Source organism: Orussus abietinus, unplaced genomic scaffold, assembly GCF_000612105.2.
Source record: "Orussus abietinus isolate OABI.00-Male unplaced genomic scaffold, Oabi_2.0 scaffold44, whole genome shotgun sequence".
NCBI classification, from domain to species: domain Eukaryota; kingdom Metazoa; phylum Arthropoda; class Insecta; order Hymenoptera; family Orussidae; genus Orussus; species Orussus abietinus.
In genome coordinates, this window is record NW_019394518.1 from 276,555 (window position 1) to 293,733 (window position 17,179).

A 17,179-nucleotide genomic window follows, 5' to 3' on the forward strand; every position below is an offset into this window, starting at 1 on the left:
TATTCGCTCGCGTCCGCATCTCGTGGTGTTTATATTGTACTGCGTAAGTTTACGTAGATTCGTGCAATAAAGCGTCGTTGTATATTTTTATACGTACGTCTAAACGGGGTATCATTTTATTTACGCCTCTCGGCCCTCTCGTCTCGCGATGGGGTGCTGTACAGTGAAACTAATTCGACGCGGGTTCTTGGATCGATTCGATGGCGGATCCTATAGGACCTACGTGCGGGGAATGGGGATCCCCCGGATACGGTTTCCCGTAGGTCGGTTGCATGTCGCTTTTACGAAATTGAGCGATTTTGTCCGCGATGGCGTGAATGTGGAACCTATCGGCTTGAGAAACGCTGCACCTGTCGTCGCATGTAAATGAAGTCTGAGGTGTGAAAGGTGTCGATGGTGTCACTGATGTCAAAGGTGTCGGTAAGGGTTCCTCGTTTCCAGCTTTTCAGTTTGCATCGCTGTGGACGAAGCTTGTTACAGATGGTTGGCGCTGTAAAGAACATTTCGTCTTGTAATAGACTTTTAACAAGAATTATCATTTGAAAAGGCGGCTAGAACTTATCAGAATATGTCCCAGACAGCAAGGTAATTCGTTCAAGGCATGAGACTAGTTTCATCCAGATTGTTCAATGTACGTTACAGGCAATCTATAAAATCTCGTGCACATTGCCGGAATTTATCACGTTGCCTATAACGTGCATACCATTTATAGTGGTGTCAAGAAACTTAATTCATAGCGATAAAGTACCTTCGAGGCGACAGGATGTGGAAGTGAAAATAAAGATAAAATCGCTCGGATCGAGCATACTTTCGAGTTTTTTTTTTTTTTTTTTTTTCAAGCAAACTGGAGGTGATACGAACCAGTGAGGAACCTCCTCAGGGTCCAAACAGGAGAGAGTGACCGAGTCAAAAAGCTTGCCGTCGCCGCAGGTGATCAGACGAGGATGTCCCTCCACGCAGGTAATCAACCTACCGCAGTCACCTGGCACGGGGAACCTGGAAAGTTACATTGAATAAGAGTCACCTTTCGTTCGGTTTCTCCTTGTAAAAAGAAGCGTATGAGTCGTTGAGAGCAATTTGCGGCTTTTTAGTGCGCAGTTACCTCGGGAAGGGCCAGAATTTCGCAGCAGGGGTATGAGCTGGGACTTTCTGGGGGCATTTAAAGCCCACTATAGCCTCAGGGTTGCAGTATGGCAGAAGCTGGTCTGGCCAGACGCATGTGTGGGTTTTGTGGTCGTAAGCCAATCCTGGATCGCAATGATCCTGGAGAGCCACTCCATGCGTGCATTTTATGTAGGTGGTACTGCACGAATCGCTGTCCGGGTATAAACCGAATTGGTGCTCGCAGCCTGGCGAGCTATATGGCGTCACTGTAAATTACAACTGCCGCAATGATCCACTGGTAAAATAATTCCTTTCTACAGAGGTTCTTTAATTATAAGATGTTACATATAAACCGAATTGGTACTCGCAGCCTGGCGAGCTATATGGCGTCACTGTAAATTACAACTGCCGCAATGATCCACTGGTAAAATAATTCCTTTCTACAAAAGTTCTTTAATTATAAAATGTTACATATGGAATTAACATAATGATACTGGAAGCTGGAAAGTAAAATAAATTTGTTTATTCGTAGATAGGAATTTCTACGGAAACTTTAATGCAAATAAATTTGCATCTTAAGAATAACAAGTGTACGTTAGTATACGTAATACGAGTCTGCACAAAATACACGCGTGCCTTTCAAGGACGATAAAAACTTTGGAGCAACTACTTTCAAAGTGTTGGAAAAAATGGTAACTTCAGGGAATAAGCGACTAGAAAGCATACATTTTCTATCGTTCGCCACCTAGGAAGTCTTCGTCAAGTCGTGGATGCAAATTTTCTCTTTTCCCTCAAACTTCCTCTTTCGATACAAGACAGAAAATGCACTTATCGTGAAGCTAATCGCGATCGTTCCGCGGTTACTTTCTCTCAGTGGAGTTTTTCCTCCGGAAGTGCAACTGTGCACTTCTTTCTCGAAGAGATCATTCGAAAATGTGGTTTCCGCATTGAACCCATTCGATAGAGAATGCTTTGATTACAAACCCTGTGGTCAGTATTGATCGAACACTTGATTATTGCAAGAGTTGGAGTGAATAACACTCCGCACATACAAAAAATTAACGTTCTCTGAAATCTGAAAACAAAAATACATTTTTTATTCAGCAGGTAACAGTTGCATAGGCTGGATTATTTTTTCTAAACCTTTTTATGAAAGATTTTACAATTATGCGAATATGCAGGGGATTTAACTGAGAACCAGTGCAGTTCGATAATGAATCCTTGGGTCACCTTCGATCTATTAGATGGATTATGAAATAAATCAGGGCCGCTCTATTAAGAGCGTAACTCGATACGTACGATCAGCCTTGCGTTCTCCGCAATGCACTGCCCAGTGATAGTTGCAATGATTGTGCACTGCACCGTGGCCGTCGAAAAGCAGACCATTCTCGCAGTGCTCCAGGGTAAGGGTGCCATTCGTGCACAAGAAGAAGGAGTTACAGTCCTCAGGATGTGCATACGCCTGCACTCCATGTTGTTCCGGGCACGAGGGTGCTCCAAATAAAGCAGCGGCCGAAGCTGAATTAAATAAATAATATAAATTAGTACATTTACAGATTCAAATGAAATCACCAGATAGAAGAAATGGTTAACCTGAATATAAAATAACATTTTTGTATGACATTTTTTCGCGCAACTCTCAGCGTAACATTAATGTTACTTTGAAGTAAGATTGGATGATGAGTACTCTCTCGATCGCGGGTTTTCAAGTCGTTTGTGGAAGATTCATTTTTGCCACGCCGCATCACCGGGCAGAATTTTACATAATCCATGCCGTGTCTAATTATGGAAATTACCTCGGGAGTTTAAGTAACTCCCGGAGCTTCATAAGTCGTACATATCCTCGAATGTAGTTTTAAGCAGCGGCATGCTTTGGGTGGCGTAAAAAGCCCTCGGGCAAGCTTTCTACCAACGAGGAATTCGACAAATTGCTCTCGGTCCTTACCACCTGTCCCCATTGCATAAAGGAAACGAACCAATTAATGAATTATCCAAATTAGGACAATCCCATGCCGAATACAACTTAACTTGTTTATTCATGAGCTATATTATTCAAATTGTCCGTAAATTTTATTTTGAAGTCAATAGTAAGTAGTAAAAAAAAAAGGTTTGCCGAAGCCTTTAACGCATTCACAGTTGCTGACGTAAAATTACGTAATTTATAATCCTCTTTCTTGGCGCTGACTCGAATTCACGAATATCATTTCTGGTTTCCGCAAGGACCAGCATTCGGCATTAGAAGCGTGGAAATTCCCAGGTGCAAACATGTTAACATACTTCTAACGTACTTTAATCTTTCTCGATCTAAATTCCCGCATCGTTTTCAAGCTACGTTTTAATCTGCTCTCTCAAAAAAACCAGAAAAACAGGAAACGTGAGTACATTATATGCAGGATACATGGACTCCGAATGCCGATTCGACTGTGACGGCAGAAACATTGAGATACAAAAAACAAGAAACGTCCTCTTTCTCTCTCTTTCCTTCTGATAGTGATAGCGCATATGGAGACAATCCGACAGCAAGAGAGAAAGGATCGTCCCTTATCCGCCCTTTTTTAATCTCATTGCGGTTACAGGAATATTATTTGAGCGATTGCACGGTCGGGGTCCATATATCCAACGTCCATGGGGAATGTTCGTTGGACGTTCCAGAGTCTTTCTCGGCTCGCGATTGGTGCGCGCTGCGCATCCATGGTGCGCATCTCCGCAACCAATGGCGCGCGCCGAAAGGACTCGAGCTTGCGCGGCGCGAACTTCCGAGTGGCGGCGCATCTACGTATTGCAACAGGTCATCGGCGGACCATATGTTGGCGCGGTGACCCGGTGAAAGCTGGTTCCGCCGTGCAAGAATTCCGGAGATGTCGCAAGCGTCGCGGCGGCGCGAGGTTCGAGATTCCCGCCGGGGGGCGCAGGGCGAATCCGACCAATCAGGGCACGGTTAGGGAGGCGCCGCAAGAGGGATGCACTAGACGCGCGCGGCTCGTCGCCAAAGTCGGAGGATACTCACCGGAGCTCAGAAGGCCCGCCAGGGCCAATAGGGTCAGGCTGCCACGACGGCTCATGTCTGCTCTCGGAACGGACTGACTACTGAAGTTAGTCGAGCGGCGCCTATTGGCCTCGGCTCTCCCGACTCGCCTGTCCCTTCACTCGGGCCGATCGGACCCGCGAGCTCTCTCTCTCTCTCTCTCGCTCGCCCACGGCGCCCGCTCGCCTCCTCTCTGTCTGCCCACGACTTGGGCTCTGCTCGTGATCGACGCTGACGCCCGTCTTTCGGCGTCTGTCGCGCTTTCTTTCCCTGCTCCAGGAGACGGGAACAATCGCTTTTTTTGCGGATTCGACGCCGAGACGCGTGCCTCCTTCCTCCTCAGGCAAGAACTAACCTCGATAGGATTCCTGGGGGGTTGTTTCCCTGGAAACGAGGAAATGGCGGCGGGAATGGGATTCCTGCGTGACTTTTAATTTCTAAGCAAAACGCTATTGTATTTTCGGAAGTACTTTAAGATTCCTTCGTGGGATTTTGGAAATAAATCTGAGTATTGTGGAATGTTTACAGTTGTGCAGTTTTATGTTATCAATGGAGGTATTCGTTGTAAAAACTAAGCTAGTTATGATGGCTATCGGTATTTGATTTTAAGGATTGCGAGTATGTGGTTAATTTAATGGGTACTCGTTTCAAGGTATTCGCACGTTATGTCAACGGATTTGTAGCTTCAGGCCGGAGTGATTTCATATTTGATGTGGTTGCTGGCGAGCTTCGTTAGGTAATTGGCCAAGTGTCGGGTAACCGGTTACTCACGTAATTGTTTTAATAATGTAATAATTATGTATGAAGTCGCCGATTCGAGCGGGTATTTATTTCCGCTCCCATTTTACCTCTTATTCCTTTAATTGAATTGTCGTCTTTTTCTTGATATTCTTAAGGACGGTCTGTCTATAAAATATTTCATTTAATGTCCATCCAACATCTCACCTCGTTCACGGTGATACAGCAATCCATAAAAAATTATGGTCGGGCAGATCTAATGCACCATTAAAGAGCAAATAACAAAACATTGAATTCACGAACGCGATAGTAGATACATGGGTTTACTATCTCCGATGGGAAGTGATAAACGAAACGCGACAACCGAGAACACGTATCGCGAAGACATTTTGCGTACAGCCTAAAGTACCTGTAATGTTCCTGCTAGTAATCGCGTGGGAAAGACACTTCGTGTAAACTCTGCAAACACTCTGCATGTAAATGCGGTACGAACGACCGAACTTGTAATGACCCACCCAGCACTTATGTCAGAAATGCCTCTTACCAGATTCCTGATTTGAAAGGCTTTTAAAATCACGAGAGGCGGAAGAATGTGAAACTATAGGCGGTAACGATAGATTTTTCTTTTAACGATCAAGGCAACATCGAAACGCTTTTCTCGGTGGTGGTTTTCTGGGAAAGTCGGAATCAGAATTCAGACTATTTCCAGATGTATTTGTTGAACACGTCGCTGATGCCAATAATTGCATACTTACTTTCTTCCCGCAAACCGAGAGAAACCTTGAGCGTTTCCTGCGCGGCTATTTGCGAGGACAATCACGTAGAGAGATTTTCATTTCTGCGGCGACATCGGAAGACTGTTTAATGGAACTCCACCTAGGTAGATTTACGTGACACCATGCAGATACGTATAATTTGGTTATATTTATAGACCCTTCTGTTTCTACAATTATCGGGAATTTACGCACTCTTGTGTAGAAATGTCGTATGAAGACTACAATATACCTTAAATCAGTTAAAATATTTACGATCGGTTATGTGTACACAGAAGCAAATTGTTTTCGTTGCACTGTCAAATGTAAAATAAAAATTCATATTTAATTTCATTTCTTAATCTGTAATCCAAGGTAAGGGAACACATTGTATCATGATCCACTGTGCAATGTATATTTTTCTCATTTGCACATTTTACTCGAGTTGCGTTTCCGAATTAATTCGGAATAATATTGAAGTACCTACTGAAGTTAAATGAACCGCAAATACCGTGGTACGATTTTTCAAATGCAAAGTACATTTGTTCACAATAAAGGGAATAAGACGATTTGAGTAGAAACATTTCTTTATTTATACATTGTACAATTATTTCGTCATTTCATAGTTTCCCAGGATACGATAATTGGTAGAAATTTTCTGTACATATTTCTCACAACGACACTTTGATTACAGTTAAAGACCCTAACGCTTCATTGCGACAATAAAGCTCGGAAATGTTCCAACAAGCATTCTCTATCTTAAAACAATTATTCCAACGGTTTCATTTTCCAAGCTGAATGTTGAAATTGTGTGCAATACCGAGATTTGTCTCCACTTAATGTTTCAGCCAAGGGTTGTCTAAAGAAGGGGGAAAATTCAAGACTTTCTACCTTTTCTCATTTTTATCCCGCGGCACTTTCCTTTACACGCGTGAAAGATGGAAAGAGAAAAATAAGCAGACCGAATTTCGCGTTTCTACGGCGGAAACGTTCCGTTTAACCCGCAGCTTCCGGGGAAGGCGTCCGGATGGTTTACGTTTACGATTTGGCGCTTTCTTCCGCACACGTAAGATGCTTAACGTGTGAACGAGCGCGAATTGTTGCAGGGCACCAGGAACAAAGCCATTTACACGGTTAAGGCCCGGAGACCTCGACGAGCCTTGCGCAAGATCTCGGCAAGACTCGACGAGCGAACCAGATCTCGAGTCGAACGACTTACGACGATAGTGAAAGCCGCCGATTCGATTTTGCCGACATGTGCACGAGTACTGATACGAATTCTTACGTACAAAGTGGGCAGGAATCGTGGAAACCTTGCAATTGATTACTTTCCGACATCCGACAGGATTTAAAAGTATTGTAGCGAAGATATGTACAAGGAACCGCTACAATTACCGAACAGGGTAATTAAAATCAAGAGTTTCGACATTGTTTGACACCGATTTGCCATTTTGATATCGTCCAGAGTGCCTGTAAAACATTCGATGATGCAAAAGTTCTTCTTAGACCGCTTTTTGCTTTCCCCGAGGTATTTACGAGCAGAGCATCTCCGATGCCTCCCAGGCGTCGCCATGAATACCGGGACTTATGTAAAGTGAAAGGTCCCAATTACGTCCCACGGGTAATTCAGAAGTGATGAAATCCCTTGTCAGTTTGACAAAACCATCCTATAACACTTTTTGGATCCTTTACTAATCGAATGTGAATACTGTGAGGTCGTTAGAAACTTTTGTGTAAAGTAATGTTCGCCATTAAGGGGACTTGGTACATTGAGAATTGAGAATCGTATAGATAGGTGGATTCTAATTTACACGTTACGACGGTGATAAAAGAGCCAGGCTCGTCTTGGGGAAATAATTGCTATTACTCCTTATCGGCGACATTGCAAGGGCGAGATGTTCCGCACGACTCGACCTTAAATCTTCCCGCCGTGATATATAGACTCGACCACTATACTTAACGCTTAAAGAAAATTCTTACAATACAAACATCGCCCATAAGATTACTGGTTAGATTCCTCGACCTCTGCACCTCGTGGCTGCGTCTTCAGATAAGGAGTATCCGATTTCGCTCTTTGACCACTTTGACTTGTAAACTCGGATTTATGCAAAGAGAAAGGCTCCAATTATGTCCCCCTAAGACGTAGTGAAATTTTCCGTCGACAGAGACTAACTATGGCAATAATTCCTTACAGGCGACCCTGCTGGAATACAAGGACGAGGTACCCCGAAGAACCGCCCTGGCAAGGACGCCTTTTTGAGAGGTTAGGGTTCCCGCCCAGAAACGACAACACGGATGTCTGGTTCTTACGTAAGAATAGATTATTTATTACTCTAGAAGATATGAGTTACACTGCTTAGCGGAGCTTCATTCAGTTCTTTTTCTTGTAGTAGTCCTCGCTGAAACAGAAGCAAGAATTCTCGTCAGAGCTCATCGAACTCTGGCTTTTATACCGTTAGAAACAACTGCAGAATGCAGATCAGGATGTAACGGTCGCTACACGTGGACTCGGTGTTACGTGAAGAGAAATACTTAGGCCTTATCGATACGGTCAGAGTCGATTGATTATCCGGTGACATTTCATTCATTCTTTTTCCTGAAACATTACCGCCAGTCGAGAAGCCCACGGAATTTCTCTTCCACTAATTCGCAGACATATGCTTATCATCGTGTACAATTTTGCATTCGTACAATCTTATTTTTAAGTCCATTTCCTATTGGTGCAGAATACCAGTTCCACGGATTTTATAAAATGAAACTGTTTTCACACATTTTCAGATTAATCCAAGGAATAGACTGGTGTGTCGAAGAAATTATTAATAAACTGCATTAGCTTGTAGGTGTGGATATTTACCCACCGGGGATAGAGAAGGAATTAGAAAAATCTATATTATCTGCTTAATGATAAAGATAAATAGTTTTGTAACAGAAATATATTTAAGAATGTAGAAGGAACAATGATAGAAAAATCTTACCATCCTGGGACGTTATCAGGTTCGGTGCACCGGAAGCTATCTTCATTGTAGACGGTCCCGTCCTCGCATTGGCCCTTTTGCGGCCTGACTCCATTTCTGCAAATGTAGAATTTGGAACAGTCCTCGGGATGAGGATAGGTTGGGTGAGGAAGAATCCTGCCGAGAGGTCCTGCGACATCTCCTTCGGGGCAAGAAAATCCGTCGTCGAGGACGTCGCGTCTAACGTCGTTGCAAGTACGAGATGCATCTGCAGGCCAAACGCAGGCGGCCATTTTGTCCTCGTAGATGAGTCCTGGTGGACATGGCATACTTTGGGGGATACCATCGATGCAATTCACGAATCTGTCGCAAGCGGTGGGATCCTCGTCTCTGAAGTATCCATTTGAACGTGGACAACCCTTGCTAGGCTGAGGTTCCTCTGTAATACCGTTAAGAAAATTAATTTAAACATCGCATATTGTGAAAAAGAAAAGTTAAAAACGTAATTAGTACTGCTACATTATGGTATTTCCTTGTAACGATAAATTTGATTTTTTAATAGTATCTTATACAAAGAGATGAACACTTGATTTAGTCACGCTCACATGGCACTCGCGACTTTGAAATAAAGATTTTATTAAAAACTGAGCAAAAACCAATTCGCGATGAAATCAAACGAATGAAACTAAAGCACTTAATCAAACATGTACTTATATACCCGGTGAACAACTTTCCTTGTATTTAATACAGGTAACAATAATTTATCCGAAATAGACATTAAAACCATCGGACACCCAACCATTCTTCGCAAACATAAGAGCACATAAATTCTCATTAGCTCTCCTTAAAATCCAACCCCAATTTTGCTACTTTACTAACCATATGAAAAATTAACAAACACGTGTAAAAACGTGTAAAAATATCCTATCTCGTCCAGTCTTGGTGTACCTATACCTCGGTACCCTGTTTCAACATCCAATACGTTGCAGCCAATTTGCCCGAGTTAAGTGTAATTTAGGCTGCCGTAAAAACCGTGATTACTCATAATCCCATTTCCAGGAAATATCGGCAGGACTTACGGAGAATCGTGCGGTCCCCGCAGGGAACATTAGCAGGGATGTCGCAGAACTCCTTCTTCGGGTTGTCGTCCCTGAAGACGAGCCCGTCCTTGCAGAGCCTCTCTTCCGGTTGGCCATCTACGCAGGCGTAGTAGAGATCGCACTGTTCCGGGTCTGGGAAGAATCCTTTGGACTCTGGACACCGGAACTGGGCCGCCACCAGGTTCACCAGGACTCCGAAGACCAGGAGGAGGATGCTCGTCGTCGGTACCATCCTGACGTGGGATTCGGTTTCTTCTTCACTCTGAGCCTACACGACGTGACTGGACTCCTGCTCCCGATTTGCTCGACTGCGTTCTACCCGATGCATTTCACGAACCCGTCCCCTTTCTCTGGAGAAAACCCCTCTCTGGTCTCCTCAGGGCTCTCGAAACTCCCGGTTCCCTCGCCGAGGTCCTCCCAAACTTGCTTTTCTTTTTCTCCGGCTAGTGTCGTCGCTAAGTCGACGTCCTTGGTTCCCAAAAGCGAGTTTCCATGGCATGCATTCGGTGGAGCCTGGTGCAGTTTTAAATTCTCCCATCTTCGTGATGAAACTGCATCAGAAGTTTCTCTCGGCGAAAAAAAAAAACGACACCAAGTTCTTTCTTTACTTATACTCGCATTTCAATTGTAGTACATTTAATTTTTTAATTTTCTAAGTCGCTATGTCGACACGTCTTGGTTCCCAAAAGCGAGTTTCCATGGCATGCATTCGGTGGATCCTGGTGCAGACTTAAATTCTCCCATCTTCGTGATGAAACTGCATCAGAAGTTTCTCTCGGCGAAAAAAAAAACGACACCAAGTTCTTTCTTAACTTATTGTCGCATTTTATTCATAGAACATTTAATTTTCAAATTCAGGATTTTGGAAAAATATAATTGATTTGCTGAATATATTTAGGGTTAATCACCATTGTATGTACGTGATCTATGTATATTTGTTATACATTGATGCCAAGTTATATTCCCTGTAGTTAACGAACCCATTCTCCCTTCGGAGGAAATCTATGCGTGGCCTCGAAATTTCAGGTTTCTTAGCAGAGATTCACGAAGATTTGTTCCTCCTTTTTTGAGCTTAGTGTCATGGCTGATAGTCGACGTCCTTGACTCCTTAGGACGACTTTCTTCAGCATATGGTCGGGGTCTTGCCCAAGTAGTTTTCGGTGGATCTGGATTTTTAACCCTCCTATTTATTCATCTTAAAACCTTACTTATATAATCGTACTTCCGTCAATGCACAATAATTACTTTTATCATGCTTGGTTAATTAAAAAAGAAACGATGTACATGAAATGTCCACTTACTATTGGAATTCAGGATTAATTTAATGGACGAGGGAGCGGAATTGTTCCTCTTCGATGGAAACTATAAATCAAAATGAGAAGGTTCCGTGTAAGTGTCCTCTGTGCGTTCGCCATGCCTCCTGCGTACTCGCCCCGAGCAATGATCCTTTCGAGAAAGTCGACATTTGCATTCCATTTCGTTGAATGTCAACGATACCGACCGGTAAGCGAGTATCTGCGTTCTCGACCTCTTACATTTTGAACGTATCTTCAACGTACCTTCAATGTACCTGAAAAATTCATGGTGTCATTAAAATTGAAAAATAATCTCACGTTTGAGTATCAACATCTTAGAGTACATTCACAGATATTAATTGTGAGAATTACAATTTGTAATAAAACATGCATTTTTTTTTTCATTCAAGTATGAACTTACCGTAATTTCAGGATTGTTTTCCTAAAACAAATTGGCATGTCAGGTTTTCAATTTAACTTTAATCCGTATTATTAATCAGGACCCGAGAAAGTATAAGAGAACGATCGTTTCAGGAAATACCGGCTGAGAAATTGATTACTCGTTCCCAGACTGGAGTTGCAAGTCGAGAAATTAATGCCAGATGATTTGAGAATCTCTGTACAGCGGTTTACCACTTGCAGTGGTCCAGGCAGCATCCGTCAGACCTCCAAGAGCGCATCTCTAGACGGTCTTCGAGGAAGCAATTAGCTCAGAATACTCTGAGAGAAAGGATCGAGCAGTCTTACGTAACAAATGCCATAACTTTGTAAATAGTACAAAATTTATGACACCACATAAACGCATCCGCGAGTCTCCTTCATACCAGTAATAATCATAATACAAGATCATTTTTATTATGATCCGTATACCAAGGACATATTCATTCCTCAGTCATGAAATGCGATGATCCTTTGATTTAAAAGTACATAAAATATCTGAAAGTCAATAAACAGTAGCCATCAATACAGTACTTTTAATAGATATTGTGACATGTACGGGGACAGTTCTACGACCGTTGGATAATTCTGAAAGACCGGCAAAGTACCGAGACAAAAATAGCGTACCCATTACAGTCATTACAACATTCCTCGTACTCATTCATCATCGGCTTGCAACTAGTTCTCGTGTCATTGCTACATTTCTCTTGAGTTTTTCTGCCCAAACGAGATTTATTCTTAGACCACTTTCCAGGGCAAAATTAATTGTTAACATTAGGAATTTATTTTTATTTTTGTTTTTTTCTGGAACGTGAAATCGTTCTGTATTTTCATTTACTTATAGTCCCTTTCTCCGAAGACAATACAGACACTTGGAAGAATTTCTCCGTTAAGAAGGATAACTCCTTGCCCCGGGTTCGATTTATTCACTCCACGTGCCTTGGAAGAAAGTCCAGGGGACCTCGAAGGAGAGATCCGCTCCTGGACGGATACCCAGGCGAGCAGAACCGATTCGGTCGCACCTTACTCAAGATCAATCGAAGCAAGAAAGCGACCGGCCCGGTGGGTTTGGTCCCCAAAGAAAAACGAGAAAGGTAACCCAAGTGTTTTATAAACAGGGAGAAAGCCTTCGTCGCGATTTGCCTCGTCGAGCGGGCACACTCGCCAGCCGGAATCCTGATCTTGTGAAGAAAATTCGTCTCAGGAATGCCCGGTTTGCGCAAGACTCGATGAAGAAGGAAAGGATGACGGAAGATGCTGTCATACTCCGGACATGGAATATACCGATGGACAGAGTAGGCGCATCTTGGTCCTTGACATTAGTTCAAGAGCCCTTTTCATGCCGATTTCGACATACAATAATTCCCTGAAATGAATGATCCTTTCACTCGCATTTAAAAATGTACATCGATTTAATAAAAAAAAAAGTCAACATTCTCGCTGGAAATGTTAATGAAATATTTGTCCCATCTACGTAGTAATTTTAATTACATGTTCGTAGAGTTAATTTATATTTCACAGATTCGCCATGTATGATGGAACGTATTGAAATATGAAAAGTGATAATGGAAAGCCGTATAAGGGTTATCTAGAAAATCTTTATTACCGAGTCAAATACACTTCAGTCTCGATAAGCTCGTTATTCCGGCGCAACATGTTTCTTATCCATTAACTTAGTTCTACGTTTCTCCCTAGAAACTTATATTTGCCTGTATGAGAGAGACATTTTTCAGGGTTTTATGAAACCTATCACGAGCACTCGTCCTTACTCCGGCCGCTGCTTGACGAGTCAGTTCTTCCGGAATAAATTCCATGTGAGAATCCAGATCAGCCAGAATTCCGCCTATGTCTTAGGCACGTATACTTAGCATAAACTCGCAAGGACCATGGACTGGAGAATGAAAGGTCTGGATCCTTCAATGAGCTTCCGCCTTCCAAGCAGGCCGTCGAGCGCGTTCCTTTGAGTCCATAAGTGAAAGGAGCCTCGACCATTTTCTCGAGCGCAGAAAAAGTACATTGCACAAATTGCCGTCTATATTGGATTACTGATGCACCTCGAACTTCATTTTTATTCCTCATTGTCTACACAATTATTTCCTTCTATGCGAAATCCATCCCTTGAAACATCCCGAAAGGACACGTCGTCCACCATTTTCTTAGATACTTAAAAATTTTAGCCCCAGAATGACTAAATGAAAATTGAGATATAATGAATAATCATTAATTTATGAAACTTTGAAATATATATTTTCAGCGATTTGCCGGAAAGAAGTTGCACAGACACAGAATTAACGAGATTGCACTTCAAGGAAAAAATTCTATTTTTAACGCTTATCCAAATTTAATGTATTTTCATTCGTAAAACGATAAGGATGAAAAATCTTCAAATGTTTTGCAATGTCTGTCAATCGGTACGAGGTGCATCGGTCTTGCAACGCGTTTTCCTTAACAAACTTGAAGATTATGGAACTACCGAGAAAATCCACCAGACTTCTGGATGAAGTTTCATTTATTGCAAGAAATTTGAACCGTTTTTAAAGCCGATGGAAAATGGAAAATTAACGAAAAGTAACGCGCTCGAAGGTAAGTCCCGATGCGGGACAGGAAAATTTCGCGGAAGCTCTTAGGGTTTCCTCTCGTCGTCTTTATACCAGTCCTCGCTGGAAGTAAAAAATCAATGAACAGAAAGATTCAACATTGAAAATTAAAAGAAAGGCTCGATATAATCTTTGAGACATATAAAGCCCGATCGTTGAAAAAATTATCGATGTCAATCATTCGATTTCTTACCATCCAGCAACATTCTCCGGTGCGTCGCATCGTTGCTCGACGTCGTTGTAAACGGTGCCATCACTGCAACCTTGTTCTCGAGGTGTTACACCATTTAGACAAACATAGAATTTCTGGCAGTCATCTGGATGAGCGAATTTAGGATGATCCACTGCCATTCCTCTGCTATCGACTTGGCCTTCTTTCGGACACTCGAAACCATCCTTTAAGATGTTGCCTACTTTTCCACAGCCCTAGAATGAGACATTCCACATATTATTTCCATTTGCATGTTCCATGGTCTATCTAAATATTTATTGCCCAATCTAAAAACTATTAAAATGCATTACGCAGCAAGTTCAGAATCTTTGGTTTTTTTAGTCATTCCTAATTATTTTCCAGGATATATCGGTAACAATGATAGGAGGATTTTAATTCCCTCGAAAAAAGTAACATTTAGATGTAACAATTTCATTGGTAAGAGTACAAAATTATTGTCATTAAATGTTCATAAAATTAGTTTCTTGAAAATCTTGTTTGACTGACTTTACTTTTTCGGCGCTGAAGATGCGAATCCAAATAAAGTCAGAAAATTTCCAGAATTAATTACAAGACGTATTTTTATCTACAAGGTTTCAAACGTGAGGAATAGTTCTTTGATGTCTCTAATATTTATATGTATTACTTATTATTAATTATTAATTAACAGTACCTGACGACCAGCGCTGTCGGGCCAGACACAAGTGCCGCTAAATTCATCGAAATGAAGTCCCGTTGTGCATGTAATTTCTATCGCTTCACCGTCGATGCAGTTATAAAAAATATTGCAAACCGCAGGATCAGGATGCGCGAAGAAACCATTCCGACGTGGGCACTTTTTCGTTGGCTGAGGAGGCTCTAATTAAAAAATAAAACAAGTATCGGATTAGGATCTGTAACTATCCATGATGGCGTGCAGAAAATCTCTTACGTACTATATAATATAATACCCCATGTGAGCAATATTGATTCTCAAATTTCAGATCCAGTATCAATTTACTTACGTAGCTCCAGACGATCTCCGCAGTCGACATTAAAGACATGGTCGCATTTGTTGATTTTACGATTCAAAGGATCGAACACCAGACCGTCAGGACAAAATTTCTCTCTTGCGACGCCATCCGAGCATTCGTAAAATTTATCACACTGTTGCGAGTCCTCGTATTGTCCATCCTTTTTCGGGCACGTGAAGGCTCCGTCTGAGGGCATTGAAAATTACAATGATAATATGGGATAAGCCAATTTTTTGTTCAAAACAGACATGAAAAACTGTGCCGACCAGCACAATGAAGGAAATAAAAAGCCGAACGCGTCGAGGGTTGCACCGTACATTGAACCGTGTATTTTAAATTTCTCCACGTCGACTTTACTACCTCCGTTATATAATTATCAGTAGCAAGAGCTCGTAGGGAGGTTTATTATGCAACGTAGAGACAACTTTGACATTTACACTTTAGAAAGTTCAGCCATACTGTCTCGATTATGTCTGTATACGTGAGACATTGTATCCGAGTATTCGCTCTCCGAAGGTACCGATCAGGCCACGTCGATTCCGATTGTTCTTAAAAATATTTACGTTCCTAACAAAATAGCAAATTGATTTAATAAATAAAATAACAAACTCGTTCCACTGATGATTTAAGACATGAGTACAACATTACATTTTTAATTTTACTTTGAATTATTTCATTTCAACATCGTCGTTCACCGATATTCAAAATGGCCGCTGTGGTATCTACTCCCGGTTAACCAGGATAGAAGAGACATCCTAGCATTATCGATCATTGTTCAATGATATCAAAGTGAGGAGACAAAATGAAGCCGCTTAAAAAATGCGCAACATTTACCTTTAACAAAGGTACTCAATTCCGATACAATCACGTAAACCAAAAAGTCCTGTATAACGAAACTACAATCCGGAAACTAAGAGTAACAAGCTATTGTATTCACGATCCCCAAATTTTAAATTAAAGGACACTAAAAAAAACCCTTTTCACGTTACAGATGATCACGGATCGAACTTTCGTTCTCTGTAATTTGGAAAGTGGGGTCCTCGACTTTCTCTTCGAGGCTGCGAAGGAATACTCACATGCAACTGCGACCAGAGCCAGCACCGTAATTAGGCAAGCGCCTGCCATTATCTCAGCTTCTCAGAGGAGCTTGGCAGCTGTCGAGATTAAATAAACTATGAGACTTAGAAAAATAAACCGTAATTTTTGGCGACTCTTTGGAATGGCGTCTCGTCGCGAGAGACTGCAGCTTCGACGGCTCTTCTCAGGGTATACCCAGACCTCCCCCACTACGGGCCATTTCCCCACTATGGGTACCTATGCTCACGGTAGCCGACAAGAATTAAGATTATACCAGAGGCCAGTGGCCATACACTTTTACCCTGCCTTTTCTCTTTGCTCCTCTCTTCGGCATACAGTATAGGTATAGATGGAATATGGCGCTACGTCACACCCTACCTCCTCTCGTTCGACTCCATTCCTGGCTCTCTCCTGCTTATCCGAGAGCCCTTTCTACGTGCTCTCGGATTCTGGAGAAAATCACAAGGGTCAGGTCTTCCTTCGGCGTTTTCACGGCTGGGTTTGATCTCCCGAGACACACTTTCTTCATTAATTATTGCGCATCAAGGTTAAACGATACGGCCGTGAAGAGAGAATATGGGGTTTTAATGGGATTTCCTCGTATTTTCTTTTTTTTTGTTAATTAATGGTACCCTGGGGATGGAGAGTGATTTTATTTGACCGTGATTAGTTACGATACCTTTCTCCAGAGAGTATGCAGTATTTTGTACGCAGTTTTTGACATTTATTTTGTTCCTTGAAGCTCGCCTGAAGAGGCCGATCCATTATCAAATTGATCCTTTTGTGAAATTGGTGAATGTAACGTATAAATGTATGCACTTAGGAAAGTGCAAGTATATATTAATGTATACATGTATATACTGGATATGAATGCT

General features: G+C 42.0%; 3 protein-coding genes across 3 annotated transcripts; all 3 read right to left on the minus strand.

Moving 5' to 3' along the window:
• Positions 1-76: 76 nt before the first annotated feature.
• On the minus strand, positions 77-4,202 carry LOC105701810 (protein obstructor-E). Its single transcript, XM_012428893.1, has 5 exons — positions 4,112-4,202; positions 2,404-2,622; positions 1,103-1,370; positions 862-996; positions 77-490 (listed from the first exon to the last, which is right to left on the minus strand). Exons 1-5 carry the CDS (start codon positions 4,164-4,166, stop codon positions 475-477), a joined length of 693 nt encoding a protein of 230 aa, XP_012284316.1. The 5' UTR covers positions 4,167-4,202; the 3' UTR covers positions 77-474.
• A 3,788-nt stretch (positions 4,203-7,990) lies between these two features.
• Positions 7,991-9,905, minus strand: LOC105698978 (protein obstructor-E). Its single transcript, XM_012423649.1, has 3 exons — positions 9,653-9,905; positions 8,595-9,012; positions 7,991-8,018 (listed from the first exon to the last, which is right to left on the minus strand). Exons 1-3 carry the CDS (start codon positions 9,903-9,905, stop codon positions 7,991-7,993), a joined length of 699 nt encoding a protein of 232 aa, XP_012279072.1.
• A 3,088-nt stretch (positions 9,906-12,993) lies between these two features.
• On the minus strand, positions 12,994-16,446 carry LOC105701801 (protein obstructor-E). Its single transcript, XM_012428879.1, has 5 exons — positions 16,304-16,446; positions 15,219-15,413; positions 14,888-15,072; positions 14,197-14,429; positions 12,994-14,066 (listed from the first exon to the last, which is right to left on the minus strand). Exons 1-5 carry the CDS (start codon positions 16,350-16,352, stop codon positions 14,030-14,032), a joined length of 699 nt encoding a protein of 232 aa, XP_012284302.1. The 5' UTR covers positions 16,353-16,446; the 3' UTR covers positions 12,994-14,029.
• Between the last annotated feature and the right edge of the window lie 733 nt (positions 16,447-17,179).